The sequence below is a fragment of the Rutilus rutilus genome, assembly GCF_951802725.1.
Source record: "Rutilus rutilus genome assembly, chromosome: 23".
NCBI lineage: Eukaryota > Metazoa > Chordata > Actinopteri > Cypriniformes > Leuciscidae > Rutilus > Rutilus rutilus.
Genome location: NC_140233.1, coordinates 30,575,055 through 30,595,312, shown reverse-complemented (window position 1 = coordinate 30,595,312; position 20,258 = coordinate 30,575,055). Strand labels below are relative to the sequence as shown.

General features: G+C 42.1%; 1 protein-coding gene across 1 annotated transcript in view; it reads left to right on the top strand.

Moving 5' to 3' along the window:
• Positions 1-15,603: 15,603 nt before the first annotated feature.
• Positions 15,604-20,258, top strand: part of psma1 (proteasome 20S subunit alpha 1) — a 21,263-nt gene continuing 16,608 nt past the window's right edge. The window contains exons 1-3 of the mRNA XM_084397173.1: positions 15,604-15,894; positions 18,320-18,364; positions 18,885-18,986. Of these exons, the coding sequence (XP_084253299.1) occupies positions 15,892-15,894; positions 18,320-18,364; positions 18,885-18,986 (150 nt within the window). The 5' untranslated portion in view covers positions 15,604-15,891. The remainder of the gene's footprint in view (positions 15,895-18,319; positions 18,365-18,884; positions 18,987-20,258) is intronic.

The window sequence follows — 20,258 nt, the reverse complement described above, 5'->3', positions numbered from 1 at the left end:
GTGTTCGACCCGTGGCTCTGGAGGTCTGTAAGAGGAACGAAACCCAGTGAGCGTGTTCGACCCGTGGCTCTGGAGGTCTGTAAGAAGAACGAAACCCAGTGAGCGTGTTTGACCCGTGGCTCTGGAGGTCTGTAAGAGGAACGAAACCCAGTGAGCGTGTTCGACCCGTGGCTCTGGAGGTCTGTAAGAGGAACGAAACCCAGTGAGCGTGTTCGACCCGTGGCTCTGGAGGTCTGTAAGAGGAACGAAACCCAGTGAGCGTGTTCGACCCGTGGCTCTGGAGGTCTGTAAGAGGAACGAAACCCAGTGAGCGTGTTCGACCCGTGGCTCTGGAGGTCTGTAAGAGGAACGAAACCCAGTGAGCGTGTTCGACCCGTGGCTCTGGAGGTCTGTAAGAGGAACGAAACCCAGTGAGCGTGTTCGACCCGTGGCTCTGGAGGTCTGTAAGAGGAACGAAACCCAGTGAGCGTGTTCGACCCGTGGCTCTGGAGGTCTGTAAGAGGAACGAAACCCAGTGAGCGTGTTCGACCCGTGGCTCTGGAGGTCTGTAAGAGGAACGAAACCCAGTGAGCGTGTTCGACCCGTGGCTCTGGAGGTCTGTAAGAGGAACCAAACCCAGTGAGCGTGTTCGACCCGTGGCTCTGGAGGTCTGTAAGAGGAACGAAACCCAGTGAGCGTGTTCGACCCGTGGCTCTGGAGGTCTGTAAGAGGAACGAAACCCAGTGAGCGTGTTCGACCCGTGGCTCTGGAGGTCTGTAAGAGGAACCAAACCCAGTGAGCGTGTTCGACCCGTGGCTCTGGAGGTCTGTAAGAGGAACCAAACCCAGTGAGCGTGTTCGACCCGTGGCTCTGGAGGTCTGTAAGAGGAACGAAACCCAGTGAGCGTGTTCGACCCGTGGCTCTGGAGGTCTGTAAGAGGAACGAAACCCAGTGAGCGTGTTCGACCCGTGGCTCTGGAGGTCTGTAAGAGGAACGAAACCCAGTGAGCGTGTTCGACCCGTGGCTCTGGAGGTCTGTAAGAGGAACCAAACCCAGTGAGCGTGTTCGACCCGTGGCTCTGGAGGTCTGTAAGAGGAACGAAACCCAGTGAGCGTGTTCGACCCGTGGCTCTGGAGGTCTGTAAGAGGAACGAAACCCAGTGAGCGTGTTCGACCCGTGGCTCTGGAGGTCTGTAAGAGGAACGAAACCCAGTGAGCGTGTTCGACCCGTGGCTCTGAGATCTGTAAGAGGAACCAAACCCAGTGAGCGTGTTCGACCCGTGGCTCTGGAGGTCTGTAAGAGGAACCAAACCCAGTGAGCGTGTTCGACCCGTGGCTCTGGAGGTCTGTAAGAGGAACCAAACCCAGTGAGCGTGTTCGACCCGTGGCTCTGGAGGTCTGTAAGAGGAACGAAACCCAGTGAGCGTGTTCGACCCGTGGCTCTGGAGGTCTGTAAGAGGAACGAAACCCAGTGAGCGTGTTCGACCCGTGGCTCTGGAGGTCTGTAAGAGGAACGAAACCCAGTGAGCGTGTTCGACCCGTGGCTCTGGAGGTCTGTAAGAGGAACCAAACCCAGTGAGCGTGTTCGACCCGTGGCTCTGGAGGTCTGTAAGAGGAACGAAACCCAGTGAGCGTGTTCGACCCGTGGCTCTGGAGGTCTGTAAGAGGAACGAAACCCAGTGAGCGTGTTCGACCCGTGGCTCTGGAGGTCTGTAAGAGGAACGAAACCCAGTGAGCGTGTTCGACCCGTGGCTCTGGAGGTCTGTAAGAGGAACGAAACCCAGTGAGCGTGTTCGACCCGTGGCTCTGGAGGTCTGTAAGAGGAACGAAACCCAGTGAGCGTGTTTGACCCGTGGCTCTGAGATCTGTAAGAGGAACCAAACCCAGTGAGCGTGTTCGACCCGTGGCTCTGGAGGTCTGTAAGAGGAACCAAACCCAGTGAGCGTGTTCGACCCGTGGCTCTGGAGGTCTGTAAGAGGAACCAAACCCAGTGAGCGTGTTCGACCCGTGGCTCTGGAGGTCTGTAAGAGGAACGAAACCCAGTGAGCGTGTTCGACCCGTGGCTCTGGAGGTCTGTAAGAAGAACGAAACCCAGTGAGCGTGTTCGACCCGTGGCTCTGGAGGTCTGTAAGAAGAACGAAACCCAGTGAGCGTGTTCGACCCGTGGCTCTGGAGGTCTGTAAGAGGAACCAAACCCAGTGAGCGTGTTTGACCCGTGGCTCTGGAGGTCTGTAAGAGGAACGAAACCCAGTGAGCGTGTTCGACCCGTGGCTCTGGAGGTCTGTAAGAGGAACGAAACCCAGTGAGCGTGTTCGACCCGTGGCTCTGAGGTCTGTAAGAGGAACGAAACCCAGTGAGCGTGTTCGACCCGTGGCTCTGGAGGTCTGTAAGAGGAACGAAACCCAGTGAGCGTGTTCGACCCGTGGCTCTGGAGGTCTGTAAGAAGAACGAAACCCAGTGAGCGTGTTCGACCCGTGGCTCTGGAGGTCTGTAAGAATGTTGAGAGAAGTCGGCCTCTAGTTGGCGCTAGCTAGTTTTATGCCTCTGTAATCACGCTGTTTTTCACACATACACACAATATTCATGTCATTTTCTCCATAGACAAAATAACAGCTGAAAAGTAATGTCAAAGTAATAGCTTTCTTTTGTGAAGCAGGTGATGCATTATTAGCTTTATTCATTATATTAAAACTGTGATTCTACAACACAAGAGCAGTTTAGTGGAGATAAAGTGAAAGATTTAACAGTTTGTGCACTAAAAGGTTTCATCACTCACACACACATGAAGAATCCGCAGATAAACCTCAGCAGTGGGGATAGAAGTATCCGTGCCGCAGTGCATGCTGGGAGTCTGGGTGAGTGCCTGTGCTGCTACCCAGCATGCACTGCGACATGAAGCTGTTAATTGTCACCATCGCTGAGATTCATATGCGGACTCTTGATCTCTGAGTGATGATACCACAGAGGCTTACATCTGATCGGCACAACTAATGGATCTTACAGTATCACATCTCTACTATAATTAATAATACTAAACTGATAATAGATCTGGCTCTGGATAAGTGCAGTGAGTTTTACCATCAAAACACAACCATCAACACCGGATTAGATTCTCTTTTGGCTTTTGTGCCTCAACAAGTGGGTTTATAACACACATTTACAGCAGCCAGACCAACATCAAGAGCCAGACTAAAGCAAACGCTGATCTCCATCATGGTGACTGTAATGATCATCCACACCTCTGCTAGTTCTCAGTGAGGGCTCCTGTAGACGCGAGAGAGAGTCAGGTCAGTAAAGTGGAGCTGGTGATGCTGTTAGTGGAGTAATCCTCCTGAGATCTGCACAGATCTTCTGTTATCCTCAGTAGATGCCATCTAAGGCTCTGGGTGAACTCAGTTGTAGTTTCTCTCTTTCGCTATTTCTCGTTCCTGTGATGGTTCTGCTTGTTAGCAGCAGGTGTTCATCACTAATGCTCAATCATCACTTAATCAATCACTGTAATCACTTCAGTTCTTGACTGCCATATCTTCTTTTAGTGACCTCAGCTGAACATCAGAGGACTCATGACTATTGGTTTATAAAGATTTAATGAATTAAGGTAATCTGTGTCCTCAAGTGTTACGCGTTAGCTTCATAGGGTTATAGGATTTGTCTTTGTGTGTGATGTTGTGAGCTAGCAGTAGCTGCTAGCACTCCCAGTTCATGTAAAGTCTGTAATTTCAGTGGTTTTACTCAATATAGTGAAGTTTCAGTCATATAAAGTATTTGAATGCAGTTTAATTGTGTATTAAAATGTCCTTGTTTTAGTGGACTCGACTGAGATAAGTTCAGAGGACTCATAACTATTGTGTTTTTATCAGATTAATATAATTGAGGTAATCAGTGTCCTCAAATGAACTTGTTGGGTTGTACGGCTAATCGCTACACCGTTGTTGAATGTATAATGTTATGTAAACATTCTTTATTCATATGAAAATACTGAACTATGAAAGTCACATGATCCATCTTACCTGTGTTTATCAGCTTCTGATCTCAGGTGTAGAGATGTTTCTCTGGCCGTTCTTCACAGGGCGAGGGAGTGTACAGCGGCACGCAGAGGGCCGGGTCATGGCTATGTTGACTCGCGTACAGTGATTGACAGCTGTCCAGATCAGATGAACGTGTGACGAGTCATAAACTAGAGAGCTCGCTCTTTCAGCTCCTCAGATCGCATAATTCAGTGGGAAATATATAAAAAGGGTATTCTATATGACTAAATATTTTGCAATCGTGGTAATAAATCAATATTTCTCCAAATATGCACACTTCTGGACTAAGTGCCCTAGCGGACGCTAGTTAGCATGTCTGCGCACACAGCTAAACCGCAGTAGACATGAGTGACTTCATATGAGTGTGTATATTAATACATTACAGATTTAATATTATACAATCCTGACATGAATTAAGAAATGAATGTCCCTGCAACCTAGTTTTATCACGTGTGTGTGTGAGTGTGTGTGTGTGTGTGTGCGTATACGTACGTGTGTGTGAGTGTGTGTGTGAGTGTGAGTGTGTGTGTGTGTGCATATACGTACGTGTGTGTGTGTGTGTGTGTGCCTGTGATAGACTCTGATATGAAGTAAACTCATTGTCTTCTTCTCTGGTGTTGTTCGTGACTGATATCTGCACGCTGGAGGGATGTGTGCTGGGAAGGGTTTAAGCATATATGTGTATACTGTACGTAATTGCACATAAAAAGCACAGTTCTCTTCCCTGTTGTTCAGAATAAGGCATTATATATGTGCTATAATGTGTGATAACTGTGTCCGTTCTGCAGTAGTGCGTCTCCTGTGTTTAATAATGTTAATACTTGTTCAAAACATTCAGCAAAGTTTGTATTTTCTGTTCATTTTGATAAATAAAAGAATTCATTACAATTTTAATTTTAATAATACAGAAGTAAAATGATTTAAAAGTAAAGATTCTGAAAGCATTGAAGGAGATCCCGTAATAACTGAACACAGTGGCGTAACTTTGTTTTAAAAAGTGGGAGGGACATTGCTAACACAGTGCTAAACTGTTGCCAAGCGGGTCAGAGGTTCTGGGTTCTGATCCGCACTCGAACAGTTTTTTTTTTCTCATCAAAACCGATTAAAGGGGTCATGACATGGGTTTTTCTATTTTATTATTATGGTCCCCTAGGTGCAATTACAGTATTATAGTTTTTTTTTAACAATTTTTTTTTAAAATGTAGTGATTTATAACCTTTTCCCACCCTGTTTCTCATCCTCTGATTCAGTCTGTTTTGGGGGAGTTTCCCCTTTAAGAGTTCAGTGTTAACGCCCACTGTTATGATTGGCTAACGTCAGTGCCTATGCATCAATTGTTAACGCCCCCAGCCAGAACATTTGCGGATTCAGCGTAACTGTTTAGTAGCGGGTGATGCATGCGAAGCGATGCTCTTGCAGTGATAAAACCTTATATGTTTGAGCCGGAATCAGAGGAAAATGAACCATCACCACAACAACGAAGACTGGATCAGCCCGTGTCCACATGGAAAGTGAAACTATTTTGAATTAATAAAAAAAAATTTGAAAACGGATTATTGTTGCATAATTATCCTATAGCTTAATTTGCTAACAGTTTAACATTATTTAACTAATTTCAATGAAATGATAGGGTGTACCACGGACAGCAATGCATGTACAGGCCATATCTACGGTGGCCGAGAGAGCTCAACGCGCTGCAAATGAAGAAAACGCATGCAAACAGAAAAAAACGCATGCAAATAGAAAAAAACACATGCAAATAGAAAAAAACACATGCAAATAGAAAAAAACCCACCAACGAATAAGAAAACATCTTCATCAGTTTTACAACTCACGTGCGTCCCAATGCTCACAACACAACCAAATACGGAAACGCGCTGCAAAGGTTCACAACACAACCAAATACAGAAACGCGCTGCAAATAGAACAGAACACAACGGAAATGTTTCCGGGGAACCCAATAAGTGACGGACGGACGGCTCGCGAGCTTTACCAGAGAGACGCGGGCTCTGGCTTTACCTATGCCCTACTCTCTTAAAAGGGCAGACGGCAGAGCCCTTGAATTGGGCACTTTGGAGTGAGCGGGGCACTTGTGTGCCATTATGTTGATGAAGGGAGCAACGAAAGACAACGTAATTTCCTCATTATTTTCACCTGGGATGTTCCCATGACAACGCAGCGCGTGTCCATCAGCTGAATAGCTGTTCTTACCAGAAATATAGTATTAATGCTGTTAACATAACTGTTGCAAATAAATATACATTTTATACAACAAAGTTTTTAAAATATGTGTTATATCTTTGTGTGAGTGTCTCAACTTTAAAACTTGCCGTCTCATATTTGGACCTATAGCTACATTCTAACATTTCTTATGAAACTTATTTTAACATAACATGACAAAATGTGTTCAATGTAACTGATGTATAGATTAATGTCTTTCCCTCATGTTCTTTTTCTCTATCTTTTTTATTTATTTATTTATTTTAGTCTTCAGCTCATTGTTCTTTTTAGTATTCTTATGACATTGAACATATCGCAAATACATTTTGTATATTGTATACAAAGTTGTATGTCATAAACGTGTCATCTTTGTATGTTTTGCAAAAAAAAAAAAATAAAAGTAGACAGCTGTAAGCACGTCCTAGCCGTCCGTCCGTCACTTATTGGTTTCCCCGGAAACATTTCCGTTGTGTTCTGTTCTATTTGCAGCGCGTTTCTGTATTTGGTTGTGTTGTGAACTTTTGCAGCGCGTTTCCGTATTTGGTTGTGTTGTGAGTATTGGGACGTGAGTTGTAAAACTGATGAAGATGTTTTCTTATTCTCTGGTGTTTTTTTTCTATTTGCATGTGTTTTTTTCTATTTGCATGTGTTTTTTTCTGTTTGCATGCATTTTTTCTGTTTGCATGTGTTTTCTTCATTTGCAGCGCGTTGAGCTCTCTCGGCCACCGTACATATCTGAAGATGCAGCATTGATAAGGCAACATTTCTAATTTTCTATCACATGTAGGCCTACTAGAAAGGCGACATATTTTGAAGATTCTCTTATACAAATGTGTTTATATTAGCCAGTGATAAAAAGTAATATTGTAAATACCCTTAAAATGACAATTCTACATAAAAAAGTGTCATATCAAATACATTTATGATTGCTTTAACATTCACAGGTGCACTTGTGGCAGTAGTGGTGCAATGCCCACTGAGCAAGAACATAATGCTGCATGGAGACCCCTGAAGTACGTGCACATAATAAAAGACAAATAATAATAATTATGTTAATCTGCATGTTTGAGTATTACATGTTGGACTACAATCGTAAACTCAATAGCCTTCTCAATAGGTTGTCAGAAGAATTACCACCTACCTGTATGATTCATCACCCGGGACTTGCACCTGTTTGCCTGGATTAGTATTCGTTACAGAATGCACACAACATTTACAGGGCAGACTATTGTCACGGCCGGCTCGCAAGCCGCGACAAAGAAGGAGATGACACGTTAAAATGATATGCAAAAAGGAATAACATTTATTAAAGTAAAAGTAATAAAGTAATAGAATAGACCAAAACGGGAACAAAACAACAACTACGACAACAACAAAATGGCACGAGGGGAGAGCAACACCGTCACGACTGAAGGGAGCTGCTTTAGTTTGCCGGCATCAGCTCTAGCACAGGTGTAAACCATCAGTCATCATGACGTCACTCACTCCAACCTACAAAACAAATGACAAAGGACAACCAAACCCACACAATATGACCCACACTGAGGTCGTAACACTATGGTCCTTAGAGACTCAGAGGGTTACACCAGTAAGCAGTCCCTCCAGGATTTCACGATTTTTTTGTGTGATTTTTGCGATCAAAGTGACTGATTTTGCGATGGTAATTTCCAGAAATTTGTGAAAAAATTTGCGATTTTTATATTTTATAATTAGGACATCACATTTACCATAATAGTATTATGTCAGATGCACAATAGTCATATATGACACAAATCACACACACAAAAAAAGAATAAAGCTTGTTTATTTTGGTCTAATCAAATTCTCATCAAATTAACTTTTAAAACAACCTATAGGCACAACACAAGACCAGGAACATCAAGAAATGATTTAAATAATCAAGTAAACACTCAGTAATGAAATAAGAACAAAGGAACAAATAACAAAAATAAACAAAGCAGCTTTTTTTTTTTTTTATTGTGCTGTATTGTTGCTTGATTAACATGAACAACACTGACGACAGCAGGTAAATTAGGCTACTGTCACTTTAAGACCTACTACACAGACCCACTCGCTGTCCGTCGCGTCGACTGAACACTCATCAAGTGTTAGTCACATTAAGTCATTAGACTTCATGAATGTGAGAAAACTAAGCTTTTGTCAGAACGACGACGGAGGTTATGGCTGGCGAGGATAAACAGGAAAGAAACTCCCTCAAAACACGCAAGCATTTGCTCAGAGCACTTTGTGTCAGGCGCACAATGCTGTGTTTTATTGAGAGTGTACACAAATATAAGTTAACACTTTGCAGTTTAAATGATGTCCTGTATGAACAAAATGACAAGGTATTAAAAACATACAAAAACAACATTGTTTCCACTGTTCGATCGCGCCCGCGCCTCTCTCTCACTCACACACACACACACACACACACACACACACACAGACAGACAGTTTCTTTATAGTCTCTGTCACTTTGTCTCTTCATGATTTTCGTAACATAAACAGAAAGAAATATTCGAAATTTGCTTGTAAAACTTTGTAAACACAGCAGCTTATGCAAAGATGGCGTCTCCGGGGAGGTCACGTGACATTAATTGGCCTGTGGGAACTATGTATAGAGAGCCTAAGTCCCGCCCCTTCCGGTCGACCACCATGGGACCTTACTTCGGAAAAATATTGTATGGTAGTCAATGGCGAGAGACAACAAATATGTTGATCTCGTTTGAATTGTGCCCTGAATTACACATATGATGTTTGTCAATTTAAAAGAAACATTTTAAAGTCAAGAAAGTCGCAGTTTGATGTAAAACTGTTGAGGTATAAGACTGTGAAAATACGTAATTACAAAGACTACAAACCCACATGTGACGTCATACCTTTTCTCTCAATGAGTGAAGCTAACTTTACTGAAGCTAACTTTACTGAAGCTAACTTTACTGAAACTAACTTTACTGAAACTAACTTTACTGAAACTAACTTTACTGAAGCTAACTTTACTGAAACTAACTTTACTGAAACTAACTTTACTGAAGCTAACTTTACTGAAGCTAACTTTACTGAAGCTAACTTTACTGAAACTAACTTTACTGAAGCTAACTTTACTGAAGCTAACTTTACTGAAACTAACTTTACTGAAGCTAACTTTACTGAAACTAACTTTACTGAAGCTAACTTTACTGAAGCTAACTTTACTGAAGCTAACTTTACTGAGGCTAACTTTACTGAAGCTAACTTTACTGAGGCTAACTTTACTGAGGCTAACTTTACTGAAACTAACTTTACTGAAGCTAACTTTACTGAAGCTAACTTTACTGTAGCTAACTTTACTGAAACTAACTTTACTGAAGCTAACTTTACTGAAGCTAACTTTACTGAAGCTAACTTTACTGAAGCTAACTTTACTGAAGCTAACTTTACTGAAACTAACTTTACTGAGGCTAACTTTACTGAGGCTAACTCAGCTAACTTTACTGAGGCTAACTTTACTGAAGCTAACTTTACTGAAGCTAACTTTACTGAGGCTAACTTTACTGAGGCTAACTCAGCTAACTTTACTGAGGCTAACTCAGCTAACTTTACTGAGGCTAACTTTACTGAGGCTAACTCAGCTAACTTTACTGAAGCTAACTTTACTGAGGCTAACTTTACTGAGGCTAACTTTACTGAAGCTAACTTTACTGAGGCTAACTTTACTGAGGCTAACTTTACTGAAGCTAACTTTACTGAAGCTAACTTTACTGAGGCTAACTCAGCTAACTTTACTGAAGCTAACTTTACTGAGGCTAACTTTACTGAAGCTAACTTTACTGAAACTAACTTTACTGAGGCTAACTCAGCTAACTTTACTGAAGCTAACTTTACTGAAACTAACTTTACTGAAGCTAACTTTACTGAAACTAATTTTTCTGAAGCTAACTTTACTGAAGCTAACTTTACTGAAGCTAACTTTACTGAAACTAACTTTACTGAGGCTAACTTTACTGAGGCTAACTCAGCTAACTTTACTGAGGCTAACTTTACTGAAGCTAACTTTACTGAAGCTAACTTTACTGAAACTAACGTTACTGAGGCTAACTTTACTGAGGCTAACTCAGCTAACTTTACTGAGGCTAACTTTACTGAGGCTAACTCAGCTAACTTTACTGAGGCTAACTTTACTGAAACTAACTTTACTGAAGCTAACTTTACTGAAGCTAACTTTACTGAAGCTAACTTTACTGAAACTAACCTTACTGAGGCTAACTCAGCTAACTTTACTGAAGCTAACTTTACTGAGGCTAACTCAGCTAACTTTACTGAAGCTAACTTTACTGAGGCTAACTTTACTGAAGCTAACTTTACTGAAGCTAACTTTACTGAGGCTAACTTTACTGAGGCTAACTCAGCTAACTTTACTGAAGCTAACTTTACTGAAGCTAACTTTACTGAAACTAACTTTACTGAAGCTAACTTTACTGAAGCTAACTTTACTGAAACTAACTTTACTGAAGCTAACTTTACTGAGGCTAACTTTACTGAAGCTAACTTTACTGAAACTAACTTTACTGAGGCTAACTTTACTGAAGCTAACTTTACTGAGGCTAACTCAGCTAACTTTACTGAAGCTAACTTTACTGAAGCTAACTTTACTGAAACTAACTTTACTGAAGCTAACTTTACTGAAGCTAACTTTACTGAAACTAACTTTACTGAAGCTAACTTTACTGAAGCTAACTTTACTGAAGCTAACTTTACTGAGGCTAACTTTACTGAAGCTAACTTTACTGAAGCTAACTTTACTGAGGCTAACTTTACTGAGGCTAACTTTACTGAAGCTAACTTTACTGAGGCTAACTTTACTGAGGCTAACTCAGCTAACTTTACTGAAGCTAACTTTACTGAAACTAACTTTACTGAAGCTAACTTTACTGAAGCTAACTTTACTGAAGCTAACTTTACTGAAACTAACCTTACTGAGGCTAACTCAGCTAACTTTACTGAAGCTAACTTTACTGAGGCTAACTCAGCTAACTTTACTGAAGCTAACTTTACTGAGGCTAACTTTACTGAAGCTAACTTTACTGAAGCTAACTTTACTGAGGCTAACTTTACTGAGGCTAACTCAGCTAACTTTACTGAAGCTAACTTTACTGAGGCTAACTTTACTGAGGCTAACTTTACTGAAGCTAACTTTACTGAAGCTAACTTTACTGAGGCTAACTTTACTGAAGCTAACTTTACTGAAGCTAACTTTACTGAGGCTAACTTTACTGAGGCTAACTTTACTGAAGCTAACTTTACTGAGGCTAACTTTACTGAGGCTAACTCAGCTAACTTTACTGAAGCTAACTTTACTGAAACTAACTTTACTGAAGCTAACTTTACTGAAGCTAACTTTACTGAAGCTAACTTTACTGAAACTAACCTTACTGAGGCTAACTCAGCTAACTTTACTGAAGCTAACTTTACTGAGGCTAACTCAGCTAACTTTACTGAAGCTAACTTTACTGAGGCTAACTTTACTGAAGCTAACTTTACTGAAGCTAACTTTACTGAGGCTAACTTTACTTTGGCTAACTCAGCTAACTTTACTGAAGCTAACTTTACTGAAACTAACTTTACTGAAGCTAACTTTACTGAAGCTAACTTTACTGAAGCTAACTTTACTGAAACTAACCTTACTGAGGCTAACTCAGCTAACTTTACTGAAGCTAACTTTACTGAGGCTAACTCAGCTAACTTTACTGAAGCTAACTTTACTGAGGCTAACTTTACTGAAGCTAACTTTACTGAAGCTAACTTTACTGAGGCTAACTTTACTGAGGCTAACTCAGCTAACTTTACTGAAGCTAACTTTACTGAAGCTAACTTTACTGAAACTAACTTTACTGAAGCTAACTTTACTGAAGCTAACTTTACTGAAACTAACTTTACTGAAGCTAACTTTACTGAGGCTAACTTTACTGAAGCTAACTTTACTGAAACTAACTTTACTGAGGCTAACTTTACTGAAGCTAACTTTACTGAGGCTAACTCAGCTAACTTTACTGAAGCTAACTTTACTGAAGCTAACTTTACTGAAGCTAACTTTACTGAAGCTAACTTTACTGAAACTAACTTTACTGAAGCTAACTTTACTGAAGCTAACTTTACTGAAGCTAACTTTACTGAGGCTAACTTTACTGAAGCTAACTTTACTGAAGCTAACTTTACTGAAACTAACTTTACTGAAGCTAACTTTACTGAAGCTAACTTTACTGAAGCTAACTTTACTGAGGCTAACTTTACTGAAGCTAACTTTACTGAAGCTAACTTTACTGAAGCTAACTTTACTGAGGCTAACTTTACTGAAGCTAACTTTACTGAAGCTAACTTTACTGAAACCAACTTTACTGAGGCTAACTTTACTGAGGCTAACTCAGCTAACTTTACTGAAGCTAACTTTACTGAAGCTAACTTTACTGAGGCTAACTTTACTGAGGCTAACTTTACTGAAACTAACTTTACTGAAGCTAACTTTACTGAGGCTAACTTTACTGAGGCTAACTCAGCTAACTTTACTGAAGCTAACTTTACTGAAACTAACTTTACTGAAGCTAACTTTACTGAAGCTAACTTTACTGAAGCTAACTTTACTGAAACTAACCTTACTGAGGCTAACTCAGCTAACTTTACTGAAGCTAACTTTACTGAGGCTAACTCAGCTAACTTTACTGAAGCTAACTTTACTGAGGCTAACTTTACTGAAGCTAACTTTACTGAAGCTAACTTTACTGAGGCTAACTTTACTTTGGCTAACTCAGCTAACTTTACTGAAGCTAACTTTACTGAAACTAACTTTACTGAAGCTAACTTTACTGAAGCTAACTTTACTGAAGCTAACTTTACTGAAACTAACCTTACTGAGGCTAACTCAGCTAACTTTACTGAAGCTAACTTTACTGAGGCTAACTCAGCTAACTTTACTGAAGCTAACTTTACTGAGGCTAACTTTACTGAAGCTAACTTTACTGAAGCTAACTTTACTGAGGCTAACTTTACTGAGGCTAACTCAGCTAACTTTACTGAAGCTAACTTTACTGAAGCTAACTTTACTGAAACTAACTTTACTGAAGCTAACTTTACTGAAGCTAACTTTACTGAAACTAACTTTACTGAAGCTAACTTTACTGAGGCTAACTTTACTGAAGCTAACTTTACTGAAACTAACTTTACTGAGGCTAACTTTACTGAAGCTAACTTTACTGAGGCTAACTCAGCTAACTTTACTGAAGCTAACTTTACTGAAGCTAACTTTACTGAAGCTAACTTTACTGAAGCTAACTTTACTGAAACTAACTTTACTGAAGCTAACTTTACTGAAGCTAACTTTACTGAAGCTAACTTTACTGAGGCTAACTTTACTGAAGCTAACTTTACTGAAGCTAACTTTACTGAAACTAACTTTACTGAAGCTAACTTTACTGAAGCTAACTTTACTGAAGCTAACTTTACTGAGGCTAACTTTACTGAAGCTAACTTTACTGAAGCTAACTTTACTGAAGCTAACTTTACTGAGGCTAACTTTACTGAAGCTAACTTTACTGAAGCTAACTTTACTGAAACCAACTTTACTGAGGCTAACTTTACTGAGGCTAACTCAGCTAACTTTACTGAAGCTAACTTTACTGAAGCTAACTTTACTGAGGCTAACTTTACTGAGGCTAACTTTACTGAAACTAACTTTACTGAAGCTAACTTTACTGAGGCTAACTTTACTGAGGCTAACTCAGCTAACTTTACTGAAGCTAACTTTACTGAAGCTAACTTTACTGAAGCTAACGTCTGTCATCGTTATAATCGTAGTGTTACGCCGTCATGCCTGAGTGTTCTGTACCAGACTGCACACACACGAGCGACGGCTTGCTCGTTGTTTCGCTTCCCGGGAGATGTAGTTCATTGAGCGATTTTCATGAAACTAAATGTTACTCTTCTGTTTTATGACAAACTGCGACTTTCTTGACTTTCATAATTATCTTTTAAATTGTCAAACCTCATATGTGTAATTCAGGGCACAGTTCAGACGGAATAAAAGGATAAGTTGTCTCTCCCCATTGACTACCATACATATTTTCCCGAAGTAAGGTCCCATGAGCCGGAAGCCGAGGGGCGGGACTTAGGCTCTCTATTTAGAGCTTGATTAAATAAATGATTCGTTTATAATGGGGAGGACGTCTTAAGCTATGAAACTTGCAGGACGTTTTAATGGTGCAAAGACCTCTTATATACCAAAAGATCAAGGCAAATTTGGTTTCTCATGTCATGACCCCTTTAAGTTTATCAGTGGTTGTATATCAGGCAGGGACACGTTTGTGTGCATTTTGTTTTGTAATTTCACCGCAGCGAATAGAGAGTCTCCTCAGCGGACTGAAGCGCGCGTCCGAGTGAAGACTGTGCACGAGCCACAAGAGAACACAGTATCCGCAACACTGATCGCCGCGGCAACGAGCACTTCATCACTAAAACACCACATTTCAGCGCTAGATCAACTCTTATTTAACAAACGAACTAAATGAATGCTCTGCTAGTTAACTGGAGATGTTTTATTTATTTGTATTGGTATATTAGTGCCGCGAGATGTTTCAAAAGTGGTGGGTGTCTCACCTCGCCTATGACTGAACACAGATTTACAGTGGTGTATTTACACAGATTTACAGTGGTGACAATAAACATGACAGTTTATATAATACGATTAAAAATCATATTTTTAAATTGATGGTTTTATTATAAATATGGTGATTATCTCTAAGGTTGACATCCAACTTAATATATGAGTCTTATATTATATTATATTTATCTGAATCTAACATGTCAGCTGGTGATGATTATTGTGCCCTTTTCTTTTACCCCAAATACCACATTTTTACACATTGATCCGCTATTGAACAACTGATGCTTTAATGACCGTGAACTGAAGATCATGAACAAGACGCGAGTCTCGAGCTATACTCCACAGCTGTAGAGATTCTCTTATACTGCAGATCCACAGCAGTTACACACATCACACATCACACATCAGACATCAGACATCAGACATCAGATTATGCAGGGTTTCCTCTCGGATCTTGAAGATGATGAAGATGATGAATGTGTGTAAGATGATGAAGATGTGTGTGTGCCTCATAAAGTCACACACACATCTGTGCCCTATACTCTCTCTTAGAGGAGGATAACAGAACAGTGATAGAACATGTAGAGCTCAGTGGATGCTGTGAGGAGAATACTTACATTTAAGTTGATTTAAAAATGAATGGATATTTAAATAATTAGGCATAGAGTTCTGTAAGTCTGTTGCAAACCAAATATTCTTAAAATGAACTATATTCTTATAAAGACCCTTGTCTGGCTTGTTTAAGGTTAAAGTATCTCACATAAACTGCCTGAGGAAGACACCCCTGTTGTTGTCGTCGTCGTGCTGTGCGGTGCAGTCTCCCGACAGCAGGGGGCGCTGCAGAGTGCGGTGCAGTCTCCCGACAGCAGGGGGCGCTGCAGAGTGCGGTGCAGTCTCCCGACAGCAGGGGGCGCTGCAGAGATCAGCAGGACACGCGCTCGGGGCTCCATTACTTCCGCCTGCAGGACTGAGGAAAACAAATCGAGCTGAATCATCGCGCGCTCTGCGGATAGTCCCCTGATTTCCAGCAAATATGGTGAGAAAGTGCGCTGTTTTCCTCTTAAAGTCGCTGCTAGTGTTGTGCTGGGCAGTGTGTGGAGCCGGCTTCGGGTGTAGCCGCTGAGGGGATGTGGATCGCGCGGGGTTGCGCGTGTATGCGCGTGAATGATGAGCATGAGTAAGCGGAATGACCGCGCTCGCGCTCGCGATGCAGAAACCCGAACATTAAACCATAAACATCATCATAACTGGTTATTACACTGGTGTTCGCGAATATGCGTGTGTGTTTGGCCAGTATAAGAGCGTGTGTGTGTTTATTCAGCGGGTTAAGAGTGTGTGTCGCAGGGGCGTAGCCAGAATTTTATTTTTGGGGGGGCCCAACTTAAAATGAGGGGGCAACTAATATACAGTATATATATACAGTATAGCCTATATATATAGCCTAGGCTATAGCAGCCTACGACATAGCTCGGCGATTATTATCTTTTACATGAAGTAGGCCTACAAGGGCGATTATAAAAAGTGTCAATGATGTCATCTTACTCCGCAAATAAGAGTTTGGTTCCAAAACGCGATAAACGTTAAATATGTAGGCTATATATTTTTTTTTAGTTCCCCCAAAAATCTGTATTGTAGGCTATCTGGTCGGTGTTGAAAAGTCCATTTTTAATTTTACATAAAATGCTATCCGCGCAGTCAGCGCACCATTCCACGCTTTCTAAACCGCAACGGCGGCGCTTTGAACAAACCCGGCATCCCAGTTTTCCTTCTACTTTGTGATCCACAAAAAAATAAAAAATATTAATAATAATCATTTTGACGGCATTGGTGACCCTGTGGTGGGGAAGAAACGTAAGCCATTGAAATCTAATCATTTAGGCTACTTGAGGAGATTAAGAAGATGACTGAGGGAGGAGGAAAAATCTCGACTGTTGCTTTTTCTCACACGACAGCGTCAAACTTCTGTCACGCTGACACTTTAACCCCAGGGGATCTTTTGAAAAACTTTCAATTGTTTTACTCAAAGTCAACGAAAACCGAGCAGGACCAAGCCATTTTACAGCTGATCGCCGTAAAAAAAAGTTCAGGAGGTATTTCTTAGCGATGGTGATTTTAATGTCGGCTATTTTTAGTCCAGTGCATGTAAGTTATATAAGATTAGTATTGACCAAGTTCAGAGGCTGTCATATGTGGATCAACTTACTTTGTTGTGTATTTCAACAGTTAAAATATGAAAAATAACTTTTATATTGATTCAATGGATTAATTGCATTTTGGGGAAAAAGTGTCATGAATTTATTGCATTTTGGGGGGAAACTAATCCTTTTTTATAATAAATATTTGAAAATCAAAATATGGATTTGAAATTATGTTATTATAACCTAAATATGCTATGTGAAAGTTTGAAACAAAAAATAGTGGTTTTAATCTTTCCACTCTCTTGGTAAAGAAAACACATTATTACTCAAAATTAATCATAATGAATTTATCGCGTTTTGAAACCAAACTCTTCATATACAACAGATATAGGCTATACAGGAAATGTGGTCATCACTGGTTGTGAAGGCGGTTCATCAATTGCAAACAAGTCATTGCGCATTGTGCCGATCTGAGTCGAAGTCTCACCGCTATTCCTGTGCATCCTGTGATGAAATATACGTTTCTGTCTCCTAGCCGCTTCACTCGCTGTCGTCTTGTAGTAAGCTGAAGCAAACTCAGATGTAGATAGCTTTTCTCCTTCTCGCTCATCTTTCCGTGCGTAATATTGTACTTTGCACAACGCTGCCATTCACCGCATGAACTCTCACGCGAAGATGACAGCGTAGGTTATGCACAAGTCAAATCAAGTTTGAAAACAGCCGCATTTTACCGCGCAGTATTTTGACCGGTCAATCTATCAGTTAGACTAACACATCAATAATTTCTTATTTTTATTATTTTATTTTAAGCCATCAGAAATCTGAGGGGGCCGGACATATAAATGAGGGGGCCTAGGCCCACCCAGGCCCCCTCGTGGCTTCGCCACTGGTGTGTCGTGAACGAGGCCGCGCGCTTTCGCTTTCACTAACATTAACATTATACTGTGTTTAATCTCCAGACACTGTGTTACTGTTCTACAATAACTCATCACTGTAATGTCTGTGTGTAAACCTTCACAATGGGCTTGCTTTTCTCTTAAACTTTATTATTTGTCTTTTATGTGTGTGTTGAAATGCGCCCTAGAAGTGAACATGAACACACGTCTATAAAGAGCATTACTGTAGTGTGTGTAGTGTGTGTGTGTAGTGTGTGTGTGTGTAGTGTGTGTGTGTGTGTGTGTAGTGTTCATGCGTGTTAATGCCGATCAGAGTAAGGTAATGATGATGAAGTGCAGAGAGTGTGTGTTAGGGCTGAGTGTGTAGTTTGTGTATCACACACACGTCTCTGAGATTCACTGCTGATGATGATGTTTGTGTTTTCAGTTTCGTAACCAGTATGACAATGACGTGACGGTGTGGAGTCCTCAGGTGAGTGTGTGTATGTGTGAGATGTTGATCTGTGTGTGTGTGTGTGTGTGTGTGTGTGTGTGTTCAGGGCCGCATCCACCAGATCGAGTACGCTATGGAGGCGGTGAAGCAGTGTGTGTGTGTGAGATGTTGATCTGTGTGTGTGTGTGTGTGTGTGTGTGTGTGTGTGTGTGTGTGTGTGTGTGTGTGAGAGATGTTGATCTGTGTGTGTGTGTATGTGTGAGATGTTGATCTGTGTGTGTGTGTGTGTATGTGTGAGATGTTGATCTGTGTGTGTGTGTGTGTATGTGTGAGATGTTGATCTGTGTGTGTGTGTGTGTGTTCAGGGCCGCATCCACCAGATCGAGTACGCTATGGAGGCGGTGAAGCAGTGTGTGTGTGAGAGATGTTGATCTGTGTGTGTGTGTGTGTGTGTGTGTTCAGGGCCGCATCCACCAGATCGAGTACGCTATGGAGGCGGTGAAGCAGTGTGTGTGTGAGAGATGTTGATCTGTGTGTGTGTGTGTGTGTGTGTGTTCAGGGCCGCATCCACCAGATCGAGTACGCTATGGAGGCGGTGAAGCAGGGCTCAGCCACTGTCGGCCTGAAGTCTCACTCTCACGCTGTGCTGGTGGCGCTGAAGGTACATCTCTCTCACACACACTCACACACACACACACTGTCACGCTGTGCTGGTGGCGCTGAAGGTACATCTCTCTCACACACACTCACACACACACACACACACACTGTCACGCTGTGCTGGTGGCGCTGAAGGTACATCTCTCTCACACACACTCACACACACACACACTGTCACGCTGTGCTGGTGGCGCTGAAGGTACATCTCTCTCACACACACTCACACACACACACACTGTCACGCTGTGCTGGTGGCGCTGAAGGTACATCTCTCTCACACACACACACACACTGTCACGCTGTGCTGGTGGCGCTGAAGGTACATCTCTCTCACACACACTCACACACACACACACTGTCACGCTGTGCTGGTGGCGCTGAAGGTACATCTCTCTCACACACACTCACACACACACACACACACACTGTCACGCTGTGCTGGTGGCGCTGAAGGTACATCTCTCTCACACACACTCACACACACACACACTGTCACGCTGTGCTGGTGGCGCTGAAGGTACATCTCTCTCACACACACACACACACTGTCACGCTGTGCTGGTGGCGCTGAAGGTACATCTCTCTCACACACACTCACACACACACACACACTGTCACGCTGTGCTGGTGGCGCTGAAGGTACATCTCTCTCACACACACTCACACACACACACACTGTCACGCTGTGCTGGTGGCGCTGAAGGTACATCTCTCTCACACACACTCACACACACACACACACACACTGTCACGCTGTGCTGGTGGCGCTGAAGGTACATCTCTCTCACACACACTCACACACACACACACTGTCACGCTGTGCTGGTGGCGCTGAAGGTACATCTCTCTCACACACACACACACACTGTCACGCTGTGCTGGTGGCGCTGAAGGTACATCTCTCTCACACACACTCACACACACACACACACTGTCACGCTGTGCTGGTGGCGCTGAAGGTACATCTCTCTCACACACACTCACACACACACACACTGTCACGCTGTGCTGGTGGCGCTGAAGGTACATCTCTCTCACACACACTCACACACACACACACACACACTGTCACGCTGTGCTGGTGGCGCTGAAGGTACATCTCTCTCACACACACTCACACACACACACACTGTCACGCTGTGCTGGTGGCGCTGAAGGTACATCTCTCTCACACACACACACACACTGTCACGCTGTGCTGGTGGCGCTGAAGGTACATCTCTCTCACACACACTCACACACACACACACACTGTCACGCTGTGCTGGTGGCG